General features: G+C 42.3%; 1 protein-coding gene across 3 annotated transcripts in view; it reads left to right on the top strand.

The window, feature by feature from the left end:
• The first annotated feature begins 6,248 nt into the window (after positions 1 to 6,248).
• The window catches only part of LOC111950127 (active breakpoint cluster region-related protein), a 237,659-nt gene continuing 222,676 nt past the window's right edge, over positions 6,249 to 21,231 (top strand). For all 3 annotated transcript variants that reach the window (XM_023967508.2, XM_070434431.1, XM_023967510.2), the window contains exon 1: positions 6,249 to 7,283. In XM_023967508.2, coding sequence (XP_023823276.2) covers positions 6,347 to 7,283 — 937 coding nt within the window. In that variant the 5' untranslated portion in view covers positions 6,249 to 6,346. The remainder of the gene's footprint in view (positions 7,284 to 21,231) is intronic.

Raw genomic sequence — 21,231 nt, 5'->3', positions numbered from 1 at the left:
CACTTTTGAAAAAATGAAGAAGAAAGTTGTACATGCACTCTTATATCTTCTGATTATTGGAATCAAAAACAAACAGAGATAGATATACAGTATGTATGTACAGTGTTTGTTTTCAGAATGTGCCATCTCTGCAATGTCATTATGCTATACGAACACAAGAGAGCAGCACAGCTCTATTTTTTAATTTTTAATTTTAGTTCACCTTTATTTAACCAGGTAGGCCAGTTGAGAACAAGTTCTCATTTACAACTGCGACCTGGCCAAGATAAAGCAAAGCAGTGCGACACAAACAACAACACAGAGTTACACATGGAATAAACAAGCGTACAGTCAATAACACAATAGAAAAGTTGATATACAGTGTGTGCAAATGAGGTAAGATAAGGGAGGTAAGGCAATAAATAGGCCATGGTGGCAAAATAATTACAATATAGCAATTCAACACTGGAGTGATAGATGTGCAGAAGATGAATGTGCAAGTAGAGATACTGGGGTGCAAAGGAGCAAAAAATAAATAACAATATGGGAATGAAGTGCTATTTACAGATGGGCTATGTACAGGTGCAGTGATCTGTGAGCTGCTCTGACAGCTGGTGCTTAAAGTTAGACAGGGAGWTATGAGTCTCCAGCTTCAGTGATTTTTGCAATTTGTTCCAGTCATTGGCAGCAGAGAACTGGAAGGAAAGGTGGCCAAAGGGGGAATTGGCTTTGGGGGTGACCAGTGAACTATACCTGCTGGAGCGTGCTACGGGTGAGTGCTGCTATGGTGACCAGTGAACTGAGATAAGGCGGGTCTTTACCTAGCAAAGACTTATAGATGACCTGGAGCCAGTGGGTTTGGTGATGAATATGAAGCGAGGGCCAGCCAACGAGAGCATACAGGTTGCAGTGGTGGGTAGTAAATGGGGCTTTGGTGACAAAACGGATGGCACTGTGATTGACTGCATCCAATTTGCTGAGTAGAGTGTTAGAGGCTATTTTGTAAATGACATCGCCGAAGTCAAGGATCGGTAGGATAGTCAGTTTTACGAGGGTATGTTTGGCAGCATGAGTGAAGGATGCTTTGTTGCAAAATAGGAAGCCTATTCTAGATTTAATTTTGGTTGGAGATGCTTAATGTGAGTCTGGAAGGAGAGTTTACAATCTAACCAGACACCTAGGTATTTGTAGTTGTCCACATATTGTAAGTCAGAACCGTCCTGAGTAGTGATGTTGTCAGCGATCGGTTGAAGAGCATGCATTTAGTTTTACTTGCATTTAAGAGCAGTTGGAGGCCACGGCAGGAGAGTTGTATGGCATTGAAGCTCGTCTGGAGGTTAGTTAACACAGTGTCCAAAGAAGGGCCAGAATTATACAGAATGGTGTTGTCTGCGTTGAGGTGGATCAGAGAATCACCAGCAGCAAGAGCGACATCATTGATGTATACAGAGAAAAGAGTCGGCCCGAGAATTGAACCCTGTGGCACCCCCATAGAGACTGCCAGAGGTCCGTACAACAGGCCCTCCGATTTGACACACTGAACTCTGTCTGAGAAGTAGTTGGTGAACCAGGCGAGGCAGTCATTTGAGAAGCCAAGGCTGTTGAGTCTGCCGATAAGAATGTGGTGATTGACAGAGTCGAAAGCCCTGGCCAGGTCGATGAATACAGCTGCACAGTATCGTCTCTTATCGATGTCGGTTATGATATCGTTTAGGACCTTGAGCGTGGCTGAGGTGCACCCATGACCAGCTCGGAAACCAGAAGGTACGGTGGGATTCGAAAATGGTCGGTGATCTGTTTGTTCACTTGGCTTTCGAAGACCTTAGAAAAGCAGGGCAACATAGACATAGGTCTGTAACAGTTTGGGTCTAGAGTGTCTCCCCCTTTGAAGAGGGGGATGACCGCGGCACCTTTCGAATCTTTGGGGTTCTCAGACAATACGAAAAAGAGGTTGAACAGGCTAGTAATAGGGGTTGCAACAATTGCGGCAGATAATTTTAGAAAGAGAGGGTCCAGATTGTCTAGCCCGGCTGATTTGTAAGGGTCCAGATTTTGCTGCTCTTTCAGGACATCGGCTATCTGGATTTGGGTGAAGGAGAAATGGGGGAGGCTTGGGCAAGTTGCTGTGGGGGGTACAGGGCTGTTGACCGGGGTAGGGGTAACCAGGTGGAAAGAATGGCCAGCCGTAGAAAAATGCTTATGAAATTCTCAATTATGGTGGATTTATCGGTGGTGACAGTGTTTCTTAGCCTCAGTACAGTGGGCAGCTGGGAGGAGGTGCTCTTATTCTCCATGGACTTTACAGTGTCCCAGAACTTTTTAAAGTTTGTGCTACATGATGCAAATTTCTGTTTGAAAAAGCTAGCCTTTGCTTTCCTAACTGTCTGTGTATATTGGTTCCTAACTTCCCTGAAAAGTTGCATATCGCGGAGGCTATTCGATGCTAATGCAGTACGCCACAGGATGTTTTTATGCTGGTCAAGGGCAGTCAGGTCTGGAGTGAACCAAGGACTATATATTTTCCTGGTTCTACATTTTTTGAATGGGGCATGCTTATTTAAGATGGTGAGGAAAGCACTTTTAAAGAATAACCAGGCATCCTCTACTGACGGAATGAGGTCAATATTCTTCCAGGATGGCAACGGTGAGAGACCTGTTTCTGGAAAGTTGTATTTTTAAATTAGAAGCTCAAATTGTTTGGGCACAGGCCTGGATAGTAAGACAGAACTCTGCAGGCTATCTCTGCAGTAGATTGGAACTCCGCCCCCTTTGGCAGTTCTATCTTGTCGGAAAATGTTATAGTTAGGGATGGAAATTTCAGGATTTTTGGTGGCCTTCCTAAGCCAGGATTCAGACACGGCAAGGACATCCGGTTTGGCAGAGTGTGCTAAAGCAGTGAATAAAACAAACTTAGGGAGGAGGCTTCTAATGTTAACATGCATGAAACCAAGGCTTTTACGGTTACAGAAGTCAACAAATGAGAGCGCCTGGGGAATGGGAGTGGAGCTAGGCACTGCAGGGCCTGGATTAACCTCTACATCTCCAGAGGAACAGAGGAGGAGTAGGATAAGGGTACGGCTAAAGGCTATAAGAAATGGTCGTCTAGTGCGTTCGGAACAGAGAGTAAAAGGAGCAGGTTTCTGGGCACGGAAGAATAGATTCAAGGCATAATGTACAGACAAGGGTATGGTAGGATGTGAATACAGTGGAGGTAGACCTAGGCATTGAGTGATGATGAGAGAGGTATTGTCTCTAGGTTAACAAACCACTGTTACGTTGACATCATTGCAATAATAAAGGCCTCTTGGTCTTGTGGTCAATAGATCATCTAATTAATTGTACCTTTTTCAACCACTGGATTCTAACAAATTAGTCTAATACTAAATTACTTTCATAAGTTAGAACTGTAGCCTTCAATGTGTCACTTTAACTGAGCTCAACAAGCAGGAAGTCTCTCCAGTTCATAGATAAGAGCTTTAACTTCCCTGCATATCTGATTGCTGTATTTCTACATACCAGCAGTAGTAACAGAAAGTTCCCATATTTCCTGTAAAGTTACCTCACCCGACACCAGGCAGCACTCTGATTTGTCTAATTGTCTCCCTATTTAAAGTTACGGTCACTCCTACCCTTTTCATTATTATGGTAATCCAACCAAACTCTCAAACTATTGATTGGTGATCTATGATTCCCACAGGCAAAATAAATATTTTAGGATCATTCTTTTTCAGTTCTGGGCAAGGACACTCAAATCCACCAGCTGGTTATGTATCCCCCCTCCTCTCTCATGAGTGATATAATTGTTCTGGTTTTTATTGAATAGCATTACAGCTCAGATTTACTGGAAATGTATGTCTTGGCTGGTGTTCAAGTGTTTAGTTGGGTGGATGCAGCCATGTGTATCAGATTTGAGATAATCTAATCAAGGTTTGGGGTACTCTTCTTGAAAGAAGACATTTTTCATATCGCAAGATTAACATTCTTGGACTGTGTAAGTCTGTGATATGTCTTTGTGATACATTTATTTTCATAAATAATATGATTTGATAAACCAGTAAGCAATGGTAAAACATTGCACATTCAGCAATGTGCCATGATTTCTCATTTGCATAAAATGTCATAAGATAAACAAAGCACAATTGCATAACATTTGCATGTAGGCAACCAACACTCAGGTGACATATAGTAGAAGAACTGGTTGATATGTGTTCAGTGCATGCTGTCCTGTTCCTATGTGTGTGTGCTTGCGAGCGCACTTGTGTATGTGTGACCGTAATGCCTGCTGTTGTGCTGGCTGTTTCCTTCTAGTCCTGATACTGACTTGTCTAATAAACATATCGCACTCAGAGCCTCTTCCTCTGTATAATGTCAAACATCTCCARCCACCAATCAGACAAAAAGGACTGGATTGTCATAAAAATACAGCAAACAACAGCTTCCAGTTTCTCCATGTTTTACAGTAGAGTATAACTGTATATTTTCATGAAACTCATTTCTATCATATGATAATAATAAATGGTGTACTAGCCTACAGCAGTAGACTAGAGCGCCCTATCTCTAGGCCTATAGAATGAAAGCAACCTACCCCAATGGATTGTATGAGCATGTGTATCAGTAGTGTAGCATTTCGCAGGTCAGCAGGGAGAGACTAGTCGAGGCCTGGTGACAGACGGAGTCTACATCATGCAGCAATGGCTCCCTCTGCTGGACGTGCCAGGTCTCAACGGGCTCGCTGGCCAGGACTAATTGGGGCTGATTGTGGTTGGTGAGTAATCAAGGGTATGATTGCTCACTTGCTGGATGTGTCCCATAAAGCTGCCAAAAGGTGCAGCACACGGGGGTGGGGACTGGGGACTGGGGACTGGGGACTGGGGACTGGGGACTGGGGAAGAGAGGTTACACCCGTATAGTTGTGCGCAGTACCAGCGATAACGGAGGGAGCTTGGTTTTGTTCCCCACAGGATACAGCAAGACTCCGGAGCCCACAAGATGGTATCCCGGAGGAGGTCTCATAGTGGAGACCTATTATTTATTTAAATTTTTTATGATTTAAATTAACACCCTTAAACTAATACAAGTCTGTCTGTTTTGTGTAAACGTCTTGACCAAACCCCCTGGTCTGCCACAGTAGACACATAGTTCTTAATCATTCTGTCATAGCTGTCCCTGCAGCCAATACAGCTCGGCCTGGACATCATGATACGCATATAAAATGTGTACTGGGCCTCCTAATGGTGTTGACAGCAGGATAGCAATGGAATGTGCCTTAAAACGGAAAAAGACATTCCTCTATTATATGGACTGGCGATATGTATGATTAACACAAGAACCAATGTAAATGTTAACATAAGATAATATTATACACTCTCTGAAGCAGACACATGAGAACATTATTCATTAATATAATCTAACAAATCATACATCCTATTCTAAAATATTATAATTATGTAAGATTATAAATTCACATCAACAGGGATTTTCCTATTGTCAGAATAGGTCATTCATGTTTGAATGTTCAAAGCTTGAATGTTCAAAGCTTGAATGTTCAAAGCTTGAATGTTCAAAGCTTGAACAATCATGTCATTCGTGCTTGAACAATCTGCTACATTCCATGAGGGAGTTCTATTAACCTGAGCCGCGGTGCATCATTCTCGGTGACGTGAACGGGAAGGAAGGAGCCCATCCTAAAAAAAAAAAAAACAGTAATCTTCTGCTCTGCTCGGTGATGTTGTCAACAAGGCAGCATGGTGCAACGTCCAGAAACTTAACATCTATTTTCCATAAAATAAATGTTCGAATTTTCTAAATAATTTTAATTGGGAAGACAGGTCACGCGTTTTTATCAAAAGCAATCACTTTTGCATGTGACAACACCATACATAGCTGGAAAACTTCCCTAGTTAAATAAAGGTTAAATAACAAAAATAAAAACACCGAATCATTCTCATTACTCCACGTGCTTAAACTAGCCTAGGCTGCGTCACTTTTGTTTTGATCCGACTTCGCAGTGGGCTTTGAACCGGGCTCCAAGATCACAACCGGGAGGCAGCCCTGTGCCAAAACGAACGCAATCACATTTTACCCGGGTTAAACTCCTCCAGCGGGTTAACTTGGGCCAGATCGAATCCCCTCATTCCAAAAAGGAACGCCCTAACAACATCACTTTGACTGTTGCATTTAATTGGTGTACGTCACAACCTATCTGAATACCGGAAGCCAAAAGTTTTTTTTATCTGGGTAAAGGAACACTGTTCCATCATATGCCTGCGTGGGAGATGTAACAAGTGTGTGTAGTGCACCACCAGTACGACGAAGTGTCAAGTTTGGAATGAGTTTGTAGGATTTTTTGCAGAGGAAAAGGTTCCACATGCGATTGAAACAACATTATAAACAGTATAATTTCCTCAAGGGTGATTACATCGAATCGCTGATCTTCGCAGGGGAGATAATGTGGGAGCAAGATGAATTCGAAAAACATTGGAAGAATGAATTTCCTGACGGAGAAGCACCTAAAATGGATTTAACCTCGGTGGAAGATGTCGAGACAGAGCTGGAGAAATGTAAATCGAATCTCAAAACACTGCAGCAGGCGCTGTTGGAGGAGAAATTCAAGGTGATATATTTCCAGACCACCATCGCTCGACAGAAGAAAAGTTATGACAAGGTGATGTGGGAAGACGGTAAAGACGAAAACTTGAATATTGAACCTTTATTATCAAGGACAGAAACGGAAAGAAAATCGCTGAGGACAAAAGAAAAGCTAGACAGGGAACGTATTAAAGTTCTTGGTAATGGAAGCATGAAACTGCAGACGCCAGGCAGCAAAAGCACCAAACCAGAGCCGCCGATCAGGATCAGTAGCAGGACAGGTAAACCTATACCCCCCGCGCCCCCGCGCATGTCCAGCTTCCAGAAACAAGTGAATGCGATCTCATCAGAGCTCTCTCAAGCGGATGGAAACTGCATCGGCCGCATACGGAAATTGAATTCCGTGACCGACAGCAACAGCAGAGAGGCCAGTGACCATGAATACGAGGATGCGGAGCTCAATGAGAATTTCGTAAAGGGCAACCTGGTGACCCCAAAAATTTCCGTCAGAGAGAGCCAGAGGTCGAACACCCACCGGGACTCCCTGCGCCCGTTGCGCCACAGCAGGGACTTCGACTCCAGTGATGATGGGAGGTTGTCTCCTTGCTGCATTCCTGCGCCCTTCAGGGCATCCCGTACCGGTGGGTCCGGGCACAGCACTCCAGACAGACGCAGTGATGGCAACTTGAGTTCCGACCATGAAGACTCCTCTTCAGGTAAGATATCTATTTGTTTGGCCACATCAGTTGAGGTTTACACAGCCCTTTATCATGCATGTAAACCCGGAAAGAGCTATTTGTAAAGTCATTGTTTAATGGCATGGGCACCAATAAGACAATGCTGAGAGAATGCTATCGATGTATTGTACTGTATGGCAGCAACATTGTAAGAGAAAGAGATCGTGGCTGTGTAGTATTGAAAAAGGTGTTAAATACTTTCCATCAGGTTCCACAATGGCAGGTTAAACCATATTCAAAGTTGTTTTGAGTAGTTAATAACTTGACAGTTCACACATGACTAGGTGAGAGGAAGGAAAAGGTCCTGGAAACATTTGACACTCATTTTGTGACATCACTCTGCTGTCATCTGTGTCATGTGCATCACAGAACTATATAGATACATATGTATTTAGGGAAATATGTAGGAGTGGGACTTGAAATGGATGAGTGGTTCATTAGGGGCAGTGGAGAGAGCAGCGCTTCCTCCTCATGCTAATGACCTAGTGCCATAGCGATGACAATCTAAATGCCTGTGACACAATCCAGTCTGGCACTCAGACAACATCAGCACTTAGCCTCTGGAAGTCTGGGTGCTGAGGGAATTGTTATAACCTATATAGCGGTCTGTAGCGCGGGCAAAAACATATTTGTTAGAACATTTACTTTTTTCACAAAAGTAGTGCACTGGGTCATTACTAGTCCTGTGTTATCTGTAGCGAGGGCTACATTGTTAGGGAGGAGAGACGTGTATCTTGTCAGTATATCCATAATCTTTGCTCCAGCTAAACTTGACGAGGACAGTAGGTCTAACTACTTACAAAAAGCATGTTTTTAAAAAATGGAAATGTTAGGTGCAGTGAAATGTGGTGTTCTGATGATGGTCTACTAAGGTAAGTAAATGACAGTATGACATTGAACCCAAACCGACTGCGCACGTGCGCCATCGTGCATAAATGTATTTTGTCCCCCCCACACCAAACGCGATCACGACACGCAGGCTAAAATATCAAAACAAACTCTGAACCAATTATATTAATTTGGGGACTGGTCGAAAAGCATTAAACATTTATGGCAATTTAGCTAGCTCGCTTGCTTGCACTTGCTAGCTAATTTAAACTGTTTAGCTAGCTTGCTGTTGCTAGCTAATTTGTCCTGGGATATAAACATTGAGTTGTTATTTTACCTGAAATGCACAAGGTCCTCTACTCCACCAATTAATCCACACATAAAACGGTCAACTGAATTGTTTCTAGTCATTTCTCCTCCTTCCAGGCCTTTTCTCCTGACCTATAAATTAGGTGCATTACCGCCACTGAGCTCGTTCGTCTTTCAGTCACCCACGTGTGTATAACCAATGAGGAGATGGCTGTGAAGGAAAACTATAGTTGCACGTCCCTGATCACTCTATTGAAGCATAAAATACTTACTTTCAAGATGCTATTTACAAAGTAAGCTTGACTGGCTGCGCGCGTGCGCTATCATGCATACATTTATTTTGTCCCCCTACACCAAACGCGATCACGACACGCAGTTTAAAATATCAAAACAAACTCTGAACCAATGACATTAATTTGGGGACAGGTCGAAAAGCATTAAACATGTATGGCAATTTAGCTAGTTAGCTTGCACTTGCTAGCTAGCTTGCTGTTGCTAGATAATTTGTCCTGGGATATAAACATTGAGTTGTTATTTTACCTGAAATGCACAAGGTCCTCTACTCCGACAATTAATCCACACATAAAACGGCCAACCGAATCGTTTTTAGTCATCTCTCCTCCTTCCAGGCTTTTTCATCTTTGAACTTATATGGTGATTGGCATCTACACTTTTACCATGACAACCGGCAAAACATTTCGTCTTTCAATCACCCACGTGGGTATAACCAATGAGCAGATGGCATGTGGGTACCTGCTTCTATAAACCAATGAGGAGATGGGAGAGGCAGGACTTGCAGCGCGATCTGCGTCACAAATAGAACTGACTTCTATTTTAGCCCTTGGCAACGCAGACGCTCGTTGACGTGCGGGAGCAGTGTGGGTGCAATTATTGAATAATATAGATTTCTAAATTTATTTTGCAACGCTCGCGCATGCGATGCATGTAGTCAGCCTGTTAGACTGAAAGATATATAAGGTAATTTCGTCWAACTTGAGGCTCTCCATGCTTATTAGTTGCTCATTCAACATATTTGCTTCTACTTCACACAATCCTGTTTTTAACAGTTTCCCTTAACTGTTTTACATTCCCTGAGATCAACCAGAAATGTTTCCTTGGCCAAATATTACCAGATCTTTATAAAAACGCCGCACGTGGTCTCTCGTTTCTGCATAGTCAAATTTTGCAGAGGGAAGAAGAGTTGGGTAGGTCCTCTTTGGTTCAGTCCGGAGTGCATGGAGCTTAACTCCGCCACTTCTTACAATGTTGCTCATTTAGTGAAGTTAGATCATAGCTGAATCAATGTCTTGGAAGATCACAATGATTAATTAGTATTTTACATAACCAAAATATAATGGCATAGTATAACGTTACTCTTACACCAAAAACAGAGATTTTAGGACATTTATCTCATGTGGCCAAAACTCAACAGGGGGGGGTTCTGACAAATGTTTTTAGTAATGTATGCTACAATGTCCTGCAGAGTAAGTCATCATTATGTCCCGCATTTGGGTATTTTAAATGTGGTCGCCCCCCCAATATTCTCTGTGGTATGTCAGTTGGTGGTAGATGCAGACCTTTTCCTTCAATGAGCTGTTGATGGAGTCAGTTGTGTTGTTGAGAGTGCTCAGCAGGAAACAGTTCTAGAAGAAACTTGCAAATGAGTAATTCTGAGAGCAGGTTACCTCACAAGGCCTGTCTTTGTGTACACTGAGTGAAAGACTGAGTGTGCTCCCAAAAGAAGGCATAAATGTTGGCCAGTTAGAGATAATAGTGTTTGCAAATTTGTACTGCATCTTGAGTGTACAAAACATTAGGAACACTTTCAGAACATCCTCAGAACAGCCTCAATTCGTCGGGGCATGGACTCTACAAGATGTCAAAAGTGTTCCACAGGGATGCTGGCCCATGTTGACCTCAATGTTTCCCACAGTTGTTAAGTTGGCTGGATATCCTTTGGGTGATGGACTATTCTTGATACACACAGGAAACTGTTGAGCGTGAAAAACCCAGCATTTCTTGACACTCAAACTGGTGTGCCTGGCACTTACTACCATACCCCGTTCAAAGGCACTTGCAGTGCATTTGGAAAGTTTTCAGACCCCTGGACCTTTTCCACATTTTGTTACAGCATTATTCTAAAATTGATTACATTTCCCCCCTCATTAATCTACACAATATCCCATAATGACAAGGCAAAAACAGTTTTTTATAAAAAAATATGCACAATTCTTTTTATTTTTTTAAATAAAGAAACTATCACATTTACATACAGTACCAGTCAAAAGTTTGGACACCTACTTATTCAAGGATTTTTCACTATTTTCTACATTTTAGAAGACATCAAAACTATGAAATAACACACATGGAATCATGTAGTACCAAAAAAAGTTTGGGCTGCAATCTGAGGTGCAGTTAATTGCAGATTCCTGAGGCTGATAACTCTAATGAACTTCTCCTCTGCAGCAGAGGTAACTCTGGGTCTTCCTTTCCTGTGGCGGTCCTCATGAGAGCCAGTTTCATCATAGTGCTTGATAGAATTTTGTGACTGCACTTGAAGAAACATTCAAAGTTCTTGAAATGTTCCTGATGGACTGTTGTTTCTCTTTGCTTATTTGCGCTGTTCTTGCATAATACGGATTTGGTCTTTTACCAAATAGGGTTATCTTCTGTATACCACCCCTACCTTGTCACAACACAACTGATTGTCTCAAACGCATTAAGAAGGAAAGGAATTCCACAAATACATTTTTAACAGGGCACACCTGTTAATTGAAATGCATTCCAGGTGACTACCTCATGAAGCTGCTTGAGAGAATGCCAAGAGTGTGCAAAGCTGTCAACAAGACAAAGGGTGGCTACTTTGAAGAATCTAAAATTGATTTTGATTTGTTTAACACTTTTTTGGTTACTACATGATTCCATATGTGTTATTTCATAGTTTTGATGTCTTCACTATTATTCTACAATGTAGAACATATAAAAAATAAAGAAACCCCTTTGAATAAGTAGGTATGTCCAAATGTTTGACTGCTACTGTAAGTATTCAGACTTTTTACTCAGTAATTTGGTGAAGCACCTTTGGCAGTGATTCCAGTCTTCTTGGGTATGACGCTACAAGCTTGCCACACCTGTATTTGGAGTTTCTTCCATCCTTCTCTGCAGATCCTTTCAAGCTCTGTCAGGTTGGATGGGGAGTGTCGTTGCACAGCTATTTTCAAGTCTCTCCAGAGATGTTCGATCAGGTTAAAGTCCGGGCTCAGGCTGGGCCACTCAAGGACATTCAGAGACTTGTCACGAAGCCTCTCCTGCTTTGTCTTGCCTGTGTGTTTAGGGTCGTTGTCCTTTTGGAAGGTTCTCTCATCTCCACAGTGGAACTCTGGCGCTCTGTCAGTGACCATTGGGTTCTTGGTCACCTCCCTGTCCAAGGCACTTCTCCCCCGATTGTTCAGTTTGGCCGAGTGGCCAGCTCTAGGAAGTGTCTATGTGGTTCCAGACTTATTCAAATTTTAAGAATGATGGAGGCCACTGTGTTCTTGGGGACCTTCAATGCTGCAGAAATGTTTTGGTACCCTTCCCCAGATCTGTGCCTTGACACAATCCTCTCTCAGAGCTCTATGGACAATTCCTTCGACCTCATATGGCTTGGTTTTTGCTCTGACATGCGCTTTATATAGACAGGTGTGTGCCTTTCCAAATCATGTCCAATCAATTGAATTTACCACAGGTGGACTCCAATCAAATTGTAGAAACATCTCAAGGATGATCAATGGAAACAGGATGCACCTGAGCTCAGTTTCGAGTCCTATAGCAAAGGATCTGAATACTTATGTAAATAAGGTATTTCAGTTTTTTATTTTTAATACATTTGCAAATATTTCTAAAAACCTGTTTTCGCTCAGTTATTATAGGGTATTGTGTGGATTGAGGAACAAAATGTATTTAATACATTTTATAATAAGGCTGTAACATAACAAAATGTGGAAAAAGTGAAGGGGTCTGAATGCTTTCCGAATGCACTGTATGTCGTGGTGCAATAATGTTTTGTATTTGTATCTATTATCGCTCCCCATTAGCTACTGCCAAGGCAATTTTTAGGACTAACTTATTCCTTGCTACCCATTCCGAAACTAACTGCAGCTCTTTAAGTGTTGTAGTCATTTGTCGCTGTAGTAGCTGACGTTTATAGTGTTGAGTCATCCGCATACATACACACTGGCCTTACTCAAAGCCAGTGGCATGTTGTTAGAAAAAAATCAAGGAGCCTAAACAGATACCCTGGGGAATTCCTGATTCTACCTGGATTGTTTGAGGCTTCCATTAAAGAACACGCTCTGTGTTTTGTTAGACAAGTAACTTTTTATCCACATTATAGCAGTGGGTGTAAAGCCATAACACAAGTTTTTCCAGCAGTAGACTATGATTGATAATGTCAAAAGCTGCACTGAAGTCTAACAAGACACACCCCACAATCTTTTTATCATACATTTTTCTCAGCCAATCATCAGTCATTTGTGTAAGTGCTGTGCTTGTTGAGTGTCCTTGCCTATAAGCGTGCTGAAAGTCTGTCAATTTGTTTACTGTGAAATGTCAATTTGTTTACTGTGAAATAGCATTGTATCTGGTCAAACACAATTTTTCCCAGAAGTTTACTAAGGGTTGGTAACAGGCTGTTTGGTTGGCTATTTGAGCCAGGAAAGGGGGCTTTACTATTCTTGGGTAGCGGAATGACTTTAGCTTCCCTCCAGGCCTGAGGGCACACACTTTCTAGTAAGCTGAAATTGAAGATCTGGCAAATAGGAGTGGCAACATCGTCCACTATTATCCTCAGTAATTTTCCATCGAATGTCAGACCCCGGTGTCTTAACATTGTTGATAGACAACAATAATTTCTTCATATCTTCCACACTGACTTTACGGAATTCAAAAGTTTGGTCAGATATACATGGATGTGTAGTGTCAACGTTTGTTGCTGGCATGTCATCCCTAAGTTTGCTTATCTTGCCAATGGAAAAAGTAGTTGACAATATCAGTCGTGTTTGTGATTAACTGATCCATCTGATTCAATGAATGATGGAGCCGAATTTTAAGGTGCTCTAAAGCTTTTTACTATTATCATTTATCTTTGTTTCATAGTATAGTTGATTTTTATTTAGCTTAGTCACATGATTTGTTCATTTGCAGTACATTTGCCAATCAGTTGGGCTGCCAGACTTTGCCATACCTTTTTCCTCATCCCTCTCAACCATACCATTTTTCAATTCCTCATCAATCCAAGGGGATTTAACAGTTTTTACAGTCATTTTCTTAATGGGTGCGTGCTTATTAGTAACTGGAATAAGCAATTTCATAAATGTCAAGTGCAGCATCTGGTTGCTCGTCATTTACACACCARAGACCAGCAAATATTCTTTACATCAACATATGAATCACTGCAAAACTTCTTGTATGACCTCTTATACACTATATTAGGCCCAGCCTTTGTAACTTTGGTTTTCCTAGATATGGCTATTATATTGTGATCACTACATCCTATGGATTTGGATACTGCTTTAAAGCACATTTCTGCAGCATTTAGGAAAGATGTGATCAATACATGTTGATGATTTCATTCCTGTGCTGTTTGTAAATACCCTGGTAGGTTGACTGACGTCCTGAACCAGGTTGCAGGCACTGGTTACAGTTTGAAGCTTTTTCTTGGATGGGCAGCTTGATGAGAGCCAGTCAATATTTAAATCACCCAGAAAATATACTTCTCTTTTGATATCACATACATTATCAAGCATTTCACACATTAACCAGATACTGACTTTTAGCACTTGGTGGTCTATAGGAGCTTCCCACCAGAATGGGCTTTAGGTGAGGCAGATAAACCTGGGATGCTGGCCTTCTAGGCAGAGTTGCAAAGAAAAAGCCATATCTCAGACTGGCCAATAAAAAGAAAAGATTAAGATGGGCAAAAGAACACAGACACTGGACAGAGGAACTCTGCCTAGAAGGCCAGCATCCCGGAGTCGCCTCTTCACTGTTGACGTTGAGACTGGTGTTTTTCAGGTTCGATTTAATGATGCTGCCAGTTGCAGACTTGTGAGGTGTCTGTTTCTCAAACTTGACACTCTAATGTATGTACTTGTCCTCTTACTCAGTTGTGCACTGGGGCCTCACACTCCTCTTTCTATTCTGGTTAGAGCCAGTTTGCGCTGTTCTGTGAAGGGAGCAGTACACAGCGTTGTACAAGATCAACAGTTTCTTGGCAATTTCTCGCATGGAATAACCCACAAATGCTGATGAAGGCCAGTTTTATTGCTTCTTTAATCAGAACAACAGTTTTCAGCTGTGCTAACATAATTGGAAATGGGTTTTCTAATGATCAATTCACCTTTTAAAATGATKAACTTGGATTAGCTAACACAATGTGCCATTGGAACACAGGAGTGATGGTTGCTYATAATGGGCCTCTGTAGAAAAGTCTGCCGTTTCCAGCTACATTATTCATTTTCAACATTAACAATGTCTACACTCTATTTCTGATCAATTTGATGTTATTTTAATGGACAAAAAATTWGCTTTTCTTTAAAAAACAAGGACATTTCTAATTGACCACATATGTTTGAACGGTAGTGTATATTTCTGCTCTATCTACCAAACAAACGACAAGGCATTCTGTTTTGGTTAGCCTAATGCTATTAGAACTGGGTTAAACTGAACAACATGGCTGCTGTACTTCTCACAAGGGTTCCTTTGGAAGAGTGAACAAACCTGTGTTTGTTACGTTGCTGGAGATTTCTTTTATATCATGTTCATAAGACAAACTGTATTTTRCCCCCTCCTTTTCCATGTCTCCCTCCTCTCAGAAATGCAGGGCCTGTCGAGGCCCATCCTGCTCTGCCTGTCTGCTCACAAAACAGCCAGCTCTAACTCAGTTGTGTGTGTGTGTGCGTGCGTGCGTGCCTGCCCACCCATGGAATATTTTAGTATACTTAGGGTAATTCCTCGGTAACAGAGTGATGCTAAGACTATTTTTATTTTTTTATTTTTTTTGCATTTTCCAATTAAGAACATTCAAAACAAAAGTGAAAAGATATTAGACAGCAATAGGACAAAGTGACAGTAACAGACGAGCGTAGAAAAATAAATAATAATAATAAAAATACAAACATACAATAAATAAGTTATAATAAAGAGTAAAATAAAAAATAATAATAATGAGACATTGGATCATATGGTCACAAGCTACATATTATACATTACGTGTGAAACATTATATAAGGGTTATATAGAGATTCAATCAATGTGAGGGGAGATTRTCCATATAGTCAAAAGGTTGCCAAATTCTGTAAAATGTCTMTAACTTATTCCTCAAGCACTAAGTGATTTTCTCCAGTGGGATACAACTATTAACTTCCGATAGCCACATTGCAACTGGCAGGGGGAATCCGATTTCCATTTCAAGGCAATACATTTCTTGGCAATCGCTAGCAATATTTCTGTTAGGCAAAGCCATACTATTATGCTAAGATTAGAGTTAGTAAAGTTACCCAGTAGACAGACCTCCGGGTCTAAAGGGAATGCAACCCCGTGAATTGAGGATATGGTATCGCATACCCCCTGCCAGAAACCGTGTAGTTTTGAACACTGCCAAGTGGCTCAGATGAAGGAACATTCCTCCATTCCACATCTAAAACATAGGGAGGAGATATCAGGGATGAACTTGTGCAGTCTAGATGGGGTGATATAGAGCTGATGGAGGAAATTAAACTGGATCAGTCTGTATCTGGAGTTCAATGTGGATGTAACACCATCCTTGCATAGGTCACTCCATAGACCCTCATCAAGATCAATACCCAGATCTTTTCCCCATCTAAGTCGGGGTTTATCTAGCTCAGGTAGTGTTAGTCCTGACATAAGAGCATCGTAAACACTGGAAATGGTCTTGAATAGTGGTTGGTCTGCGTGGCAGAGTTGTTCAATAGGTGACATCTTAGGTAGGGTCCATTGTCCCTTGAGAGTCACCCTAATAAAGTTGTGTAGTTGTAGGTAGCTACAGAAGTCCCTGTTAGGCAAGTGGTATTTCTGTTTCAGCTGTGCAAGTGGTATTTCTGTTTCAGCTGTTCAAAAACATAAGAACTCCCTCCTCGTAACAATGTTCCAGAAGAGTGATCCCCTTATCAGACCATCGTCTAAAGTTACTATTCTGGAAAAACATAGGAATCAATCTATTGTTCCATAAAGGGGTTTTAGGGGAAAGACATCCCTCTCGTCTGAACAGCTCATGCAGTTTGCACCATGCCAGGACAGAATGTATGATTAAAGGGTTGTCTGTGATGGTTTTTATATATTTTCTGTCCCATTTGTAAAACAATTCTGCCCCAGTGTCATCATATACCTCAAACTTTTCAATGTTCAACCATGAGGGAGAGGGACCATTGTCAAACCTCTGAGCCAGAAACCTAGACTGGGCAGCCCAGTAGTACATTCTAAAATTGGGGAGGTTTAAGCCCCCTTGACTGTAATCAAGGGTCAATTTATCCAGGCCAACCCTAGGGGTTTTACTGTGCCAGATAAACCGTCTGGTCAGCTTGTCGAGAGAGGAAAAGAATGCTGCGGGAACTGGGATAGGGAGAGAGAGAAACAAATATAGAAATCTGGGCAGGACATTCATTTTAATTACATTGATTCTACCCAGTAGAGTGAGAGGCAAGTCCTTCCATTTACACAGGTCACCCTCCACCTTTTGCAACAAACTGGCCAGATTGAGTTTTTAGAGTTTGTTCAGGTTACCATCCACCATTATTCCCAAATATGTGAAGCCRATAGGAGACCATCTAAAAGAAAACTTGTGCTTGATGGTATGGTGGTCAAAGACAGACAACGGTAAGATTTCACTTTTATCACAATTGACCTTAAATCCAGAGAAAGAACTATAACACTGTAATAGGATCTGCAAGTGAGAGAGGGAGTGTTCTGGGTTTGTTAGAAATAAGATAAGGTCGTCCYCAAAGAGTGATAATTTATGGGTATGGGGGCTCACCTCAAAGCCATGTATGTCAGGGCACGTTCTAATAGCCTCAGCCAACGGTTCAATGGCGAGGGCAAAGAGGTGGGGGCTAATTGGGCAACCTTGTCTGTTCCCCCTATAGAGAGGGAAAGAGGAGGAAGTAATCCCATTGGTAGCAATCCTAGCTTTAGGAGATTTGTAGAGTGATTTTATCAAATTTACAAACACGGTACCTAAACCAAACTTTTCCAAGACGCGAAAGAGGTATGGCCATTCAACCCTATCAAAGTCCTTTTCAGCGTCGAGGGAGACTGCGACACTAGGTAATTTGTTTTTGTTAGCAAGGTGAATTATATCAAAGAACCTGAGATTATTGGAGGACAGTCTATTAATTATGAAGCCAGTCTGATCTGGGTTGACCAACAGGGGAAGACATGACTCCAGTCTCTTAGATAGCATCTTGGTGACCAGTTTACAATCCGTGTTAAGGAGAGAGATTGGTCTATAGGAGGCGCACTTTAGCGGGTTTTTCCCTTTCTTGTGGATTACAGTAATCACTGCTTGAGAGAGATTCTGGAAAGCAGTTGTCCTCCCCGGKTTTTTTAAGTACCTCCATAAGGTAGGGGACCAACAGCTCCCTAAATTCGTTAAAGAACTCTGGAGGGAAGCCATCCTCCCCAGGAGATTTATTAGAAGGTAAGGATTTAATGGCCTCCAACAATTCAGGAACTGAGAACTGTTCACTCAGGTGCTCTGTCTTCCRCTGACAGGCATGGGAGGTTGAGCGTGGAGAGAAAGGAGTCGATCTCTGATAGATCATCGCTTGATTGGGAAGTGTAGAGGTCTTCGTAGTATTTCTTAAGTATCATTAATTTCAGTAGGGTCGAAAGATCTCATTAGTAAGAGTTTCTATAGCATTAATTGTCCTCTTACTTTCCTCTGCTTTCAGTTGCCATGCCAATACTTTGTGTGCTTTCTCTCCAAGCTCGTAATAACGCTGTTTTGATTTAGTMATGGCCCTCTCAGCTTGATATGTGTTCAGAATATTATATTTCAGTTTTTTATTTACCWAAAGCCTGTATAGATCTTTAGTTGGGCCTCTTTGGTAGGTTTTCTCTAGCTCTGAGATTTCAGATTCAAGGGCACTCAGTTCCGCACCGTGTTTTCTCTTCAGCCCTTTAGTATAGGAAATGATCTGTCCCCTCAGATAGGCTTTCAATGCGTCCCAAAGAATGAAACTGTCAGGAGCGGAGGGTTTGTTTGTCAAAGTAAAAATATTGATCTGCTTTTTGATGAATGCACAAAATTCAGGTTGCTTTAGGATTGTAGAATTTACCTTGGTAGGAATGGAGATTGATAATACCAGAGGAGAATGGTCACTAAGCAATCTGGGGAGACACTCGATATCTGACACTCTATGAAACAGTTGGGTCGATAGTAAAAAGTTATCTATGRGTGTGTGTTGTGTGGGTGTGAATAAAAAGAGTAGTCCCTATTCTGTGGGTGCAACTGTCTCCAGATGTCTAACAAATTAAGATATTTCATGAATGACATGGTGAGCTTGCTGGCTTTGGTAAGAAGTGAGGMTTTATCAGAGGACCTATCAAGAACTGTATCTAAACAAAAATTWAAATCTCCTCCAACCAGTAGCCATCCTGGTGGTGCTTGAGCAACCTGAAGGAAGACCTTCTGAATAAACATTTGGTCATTGAAGTTAGAAGCATAAATATTCAATAGGGTCCAAGACTCTGAAAACATATGCCCCTGCACCAAAACAAACCTGCCCGAGGGATCAGAGATGGTGACAACACAATGGTAACTCCAAGTCAATCACACTTCTGTGAAATCAAACTGTCCACTTAGGAAGCAACACTGATTGACAATAAATTTCACATGCTGTTGTGCAAATGGAATAGACAAAAGGTGGAAATTCTAGGCAATTAGCAAGACACCCCCAAAAAAGGAGTGATTCTGCAGGTGGTGACCACTGACCACTTCTCAGTTCCTATGCTTTCGGCTGATGTTTTGGTCACTTTTGAATGCTGGCGGTGCTCTCACTCTAGTGGTAGCATGAGACGGAGTCTACAACCCACACAAGTGGCTCAGGTAGTGGCAGTTCATCCAGGATGGCACATCAATGCGAGCTGTGGCAAAAAGGTTTGCTGTGTCTGTCAGCGTAGTGTCCAGAGCATGGAGGCGCTACCAGGAGACAGGCCAGTACATCAGGAGACGTGGAGGAGGCCGTAGGAGGGCAACAACCCAGCAGCAGGACCGCTACCTCCGCCTTTGTGCAAGGAGGTGCACTGCCAGCGCCCTGCAAAATGACCTCCAGCAGGCCACAAATGAGCATGTGTCAGCATATGGTCTCACAAGGGGTCTGAGGATCTCATCTCGGTACCTAATGGCAGTTCAGGCTACCTCTGGCGAGCACATGGAGGGGCTGTGCGGCCCCAAAAGAAATGCCACCCCACACCATGACTGACCCTCGCCAAACCGGTCATGCTGGAGGATGTTGCAGGCAGCAGAACGTTCTCCACGGCGTCCTCAGACTCTGTCAAGTCTGTCACGTGCTCATGTGCTCAGTGTGAACCTGCTTTCATCTGTGAAGAGCACAGGGCGCCAGTGGCGAATTTGCCAATCTTGGTGTTCTCTGGCAAATGCCAAACGTCCTGCACGGTGTTGGGCTGTAAGCACAACCCCCACCTGTGGACGTCGGGCCCTCATACCACCCTCATGGAGTCTGTTTTCTGACCGTTTGAGCAGACACATGCACATTTGTGGCCTGCTGGAGGTCATTTTGCAGGGCGCTGGCAGTGCACCTCCTTGCACAAAGGCGGAGGTAGCGGTCCTGCTGCTGGGTTGTTGCCCTCCTACGGCCTCCTCCACGTCTCCTGATGTACTGGCCGTCTCCTGGTAGCGCCTCCATGCTCTGGACACTACGCTGACAGACACAGCAAACCTTTTTGCCACCAGCTCGCATTGATGTGCCATCCTGGATGAACTGCACTACCTGAGCCACTTGTGTGGGTTGTAGACTCCGTCTCATGCTACCACTAGAGTGAGAGCACCGCCAGCATTCAAAAGTGACCAAACATCAGCCAGGAAGCATAGGAACTGAAGAGTGGTCAGTGGTCACCACCTGCAGAAATCACTCCTTTTTTGGGGGTGTCTTGCTAATTGCCTAGAATTTCCACCTTTTGTCTATTCCATTTGCACAACAGCATGTGAAATTTATTGTCAATCATTGTTGCTTCCTAAGTGGACAGTTTGATTTCACAGAAGTGTGATTGACTTGGAGTTACATTGTGTTGTTTAAGTGTTCCCTTTATTTTTTTGAGCAGTGTATTTATATCCAAAATCTGAGTTTAGGCGGGATGCTACTGTCTCACATGGCAAAAAGCCAGAGAAAATGCAGAGCGCCAAATTCAAATGAATTACTATGAAAATTACTATAAAAAATCAAACTTTCATTAAATCACACATGAAAAGTTACCAAATTAAAGCTACACTTGTTGTGAATCCAGCCAACATGTCAGAATTCAAATAGGCTTTTCGGCGAAAACAAACAATGCTATTTGAGGATAGCACAATAGTAAACAAAGACAGAGAAGCATATTTCAACCCTGCAGGCGCGACACAAAACGCAGAAATAAAAATATAATTCATGCCTTACCTTTGACGAGCTTTGTTGTTGGCACTCCAATATGTCCCATAAACATCACAAATGGTGCTTTTGTTCGATTAATTCCGTCGATATTTTTATCCAAAATGTCCATTTATTTGGCGCGTTTG

This window comes from Salvelinus sp. IW2-2015, linkage group LG23 (genome assembly GCF_002910315.2).
Source record: "Salvelinus sp. IW2-2015 linkage group LG23, ASM291031v2, whole genome shotgun sequence".
Taxonomy (NCBI): domain Eukaryota; kingdom Metazoa; phylum Chordata; class Actinopteri; order Salmoniformes; family Salmonidae; genus Salvelinus; species Salvelinus sp. IW2-2015.
Note: the sequence above shows the minus strand (reverse complement) of the source record. Positions and strands in the feature narration are given on the sequence as shown.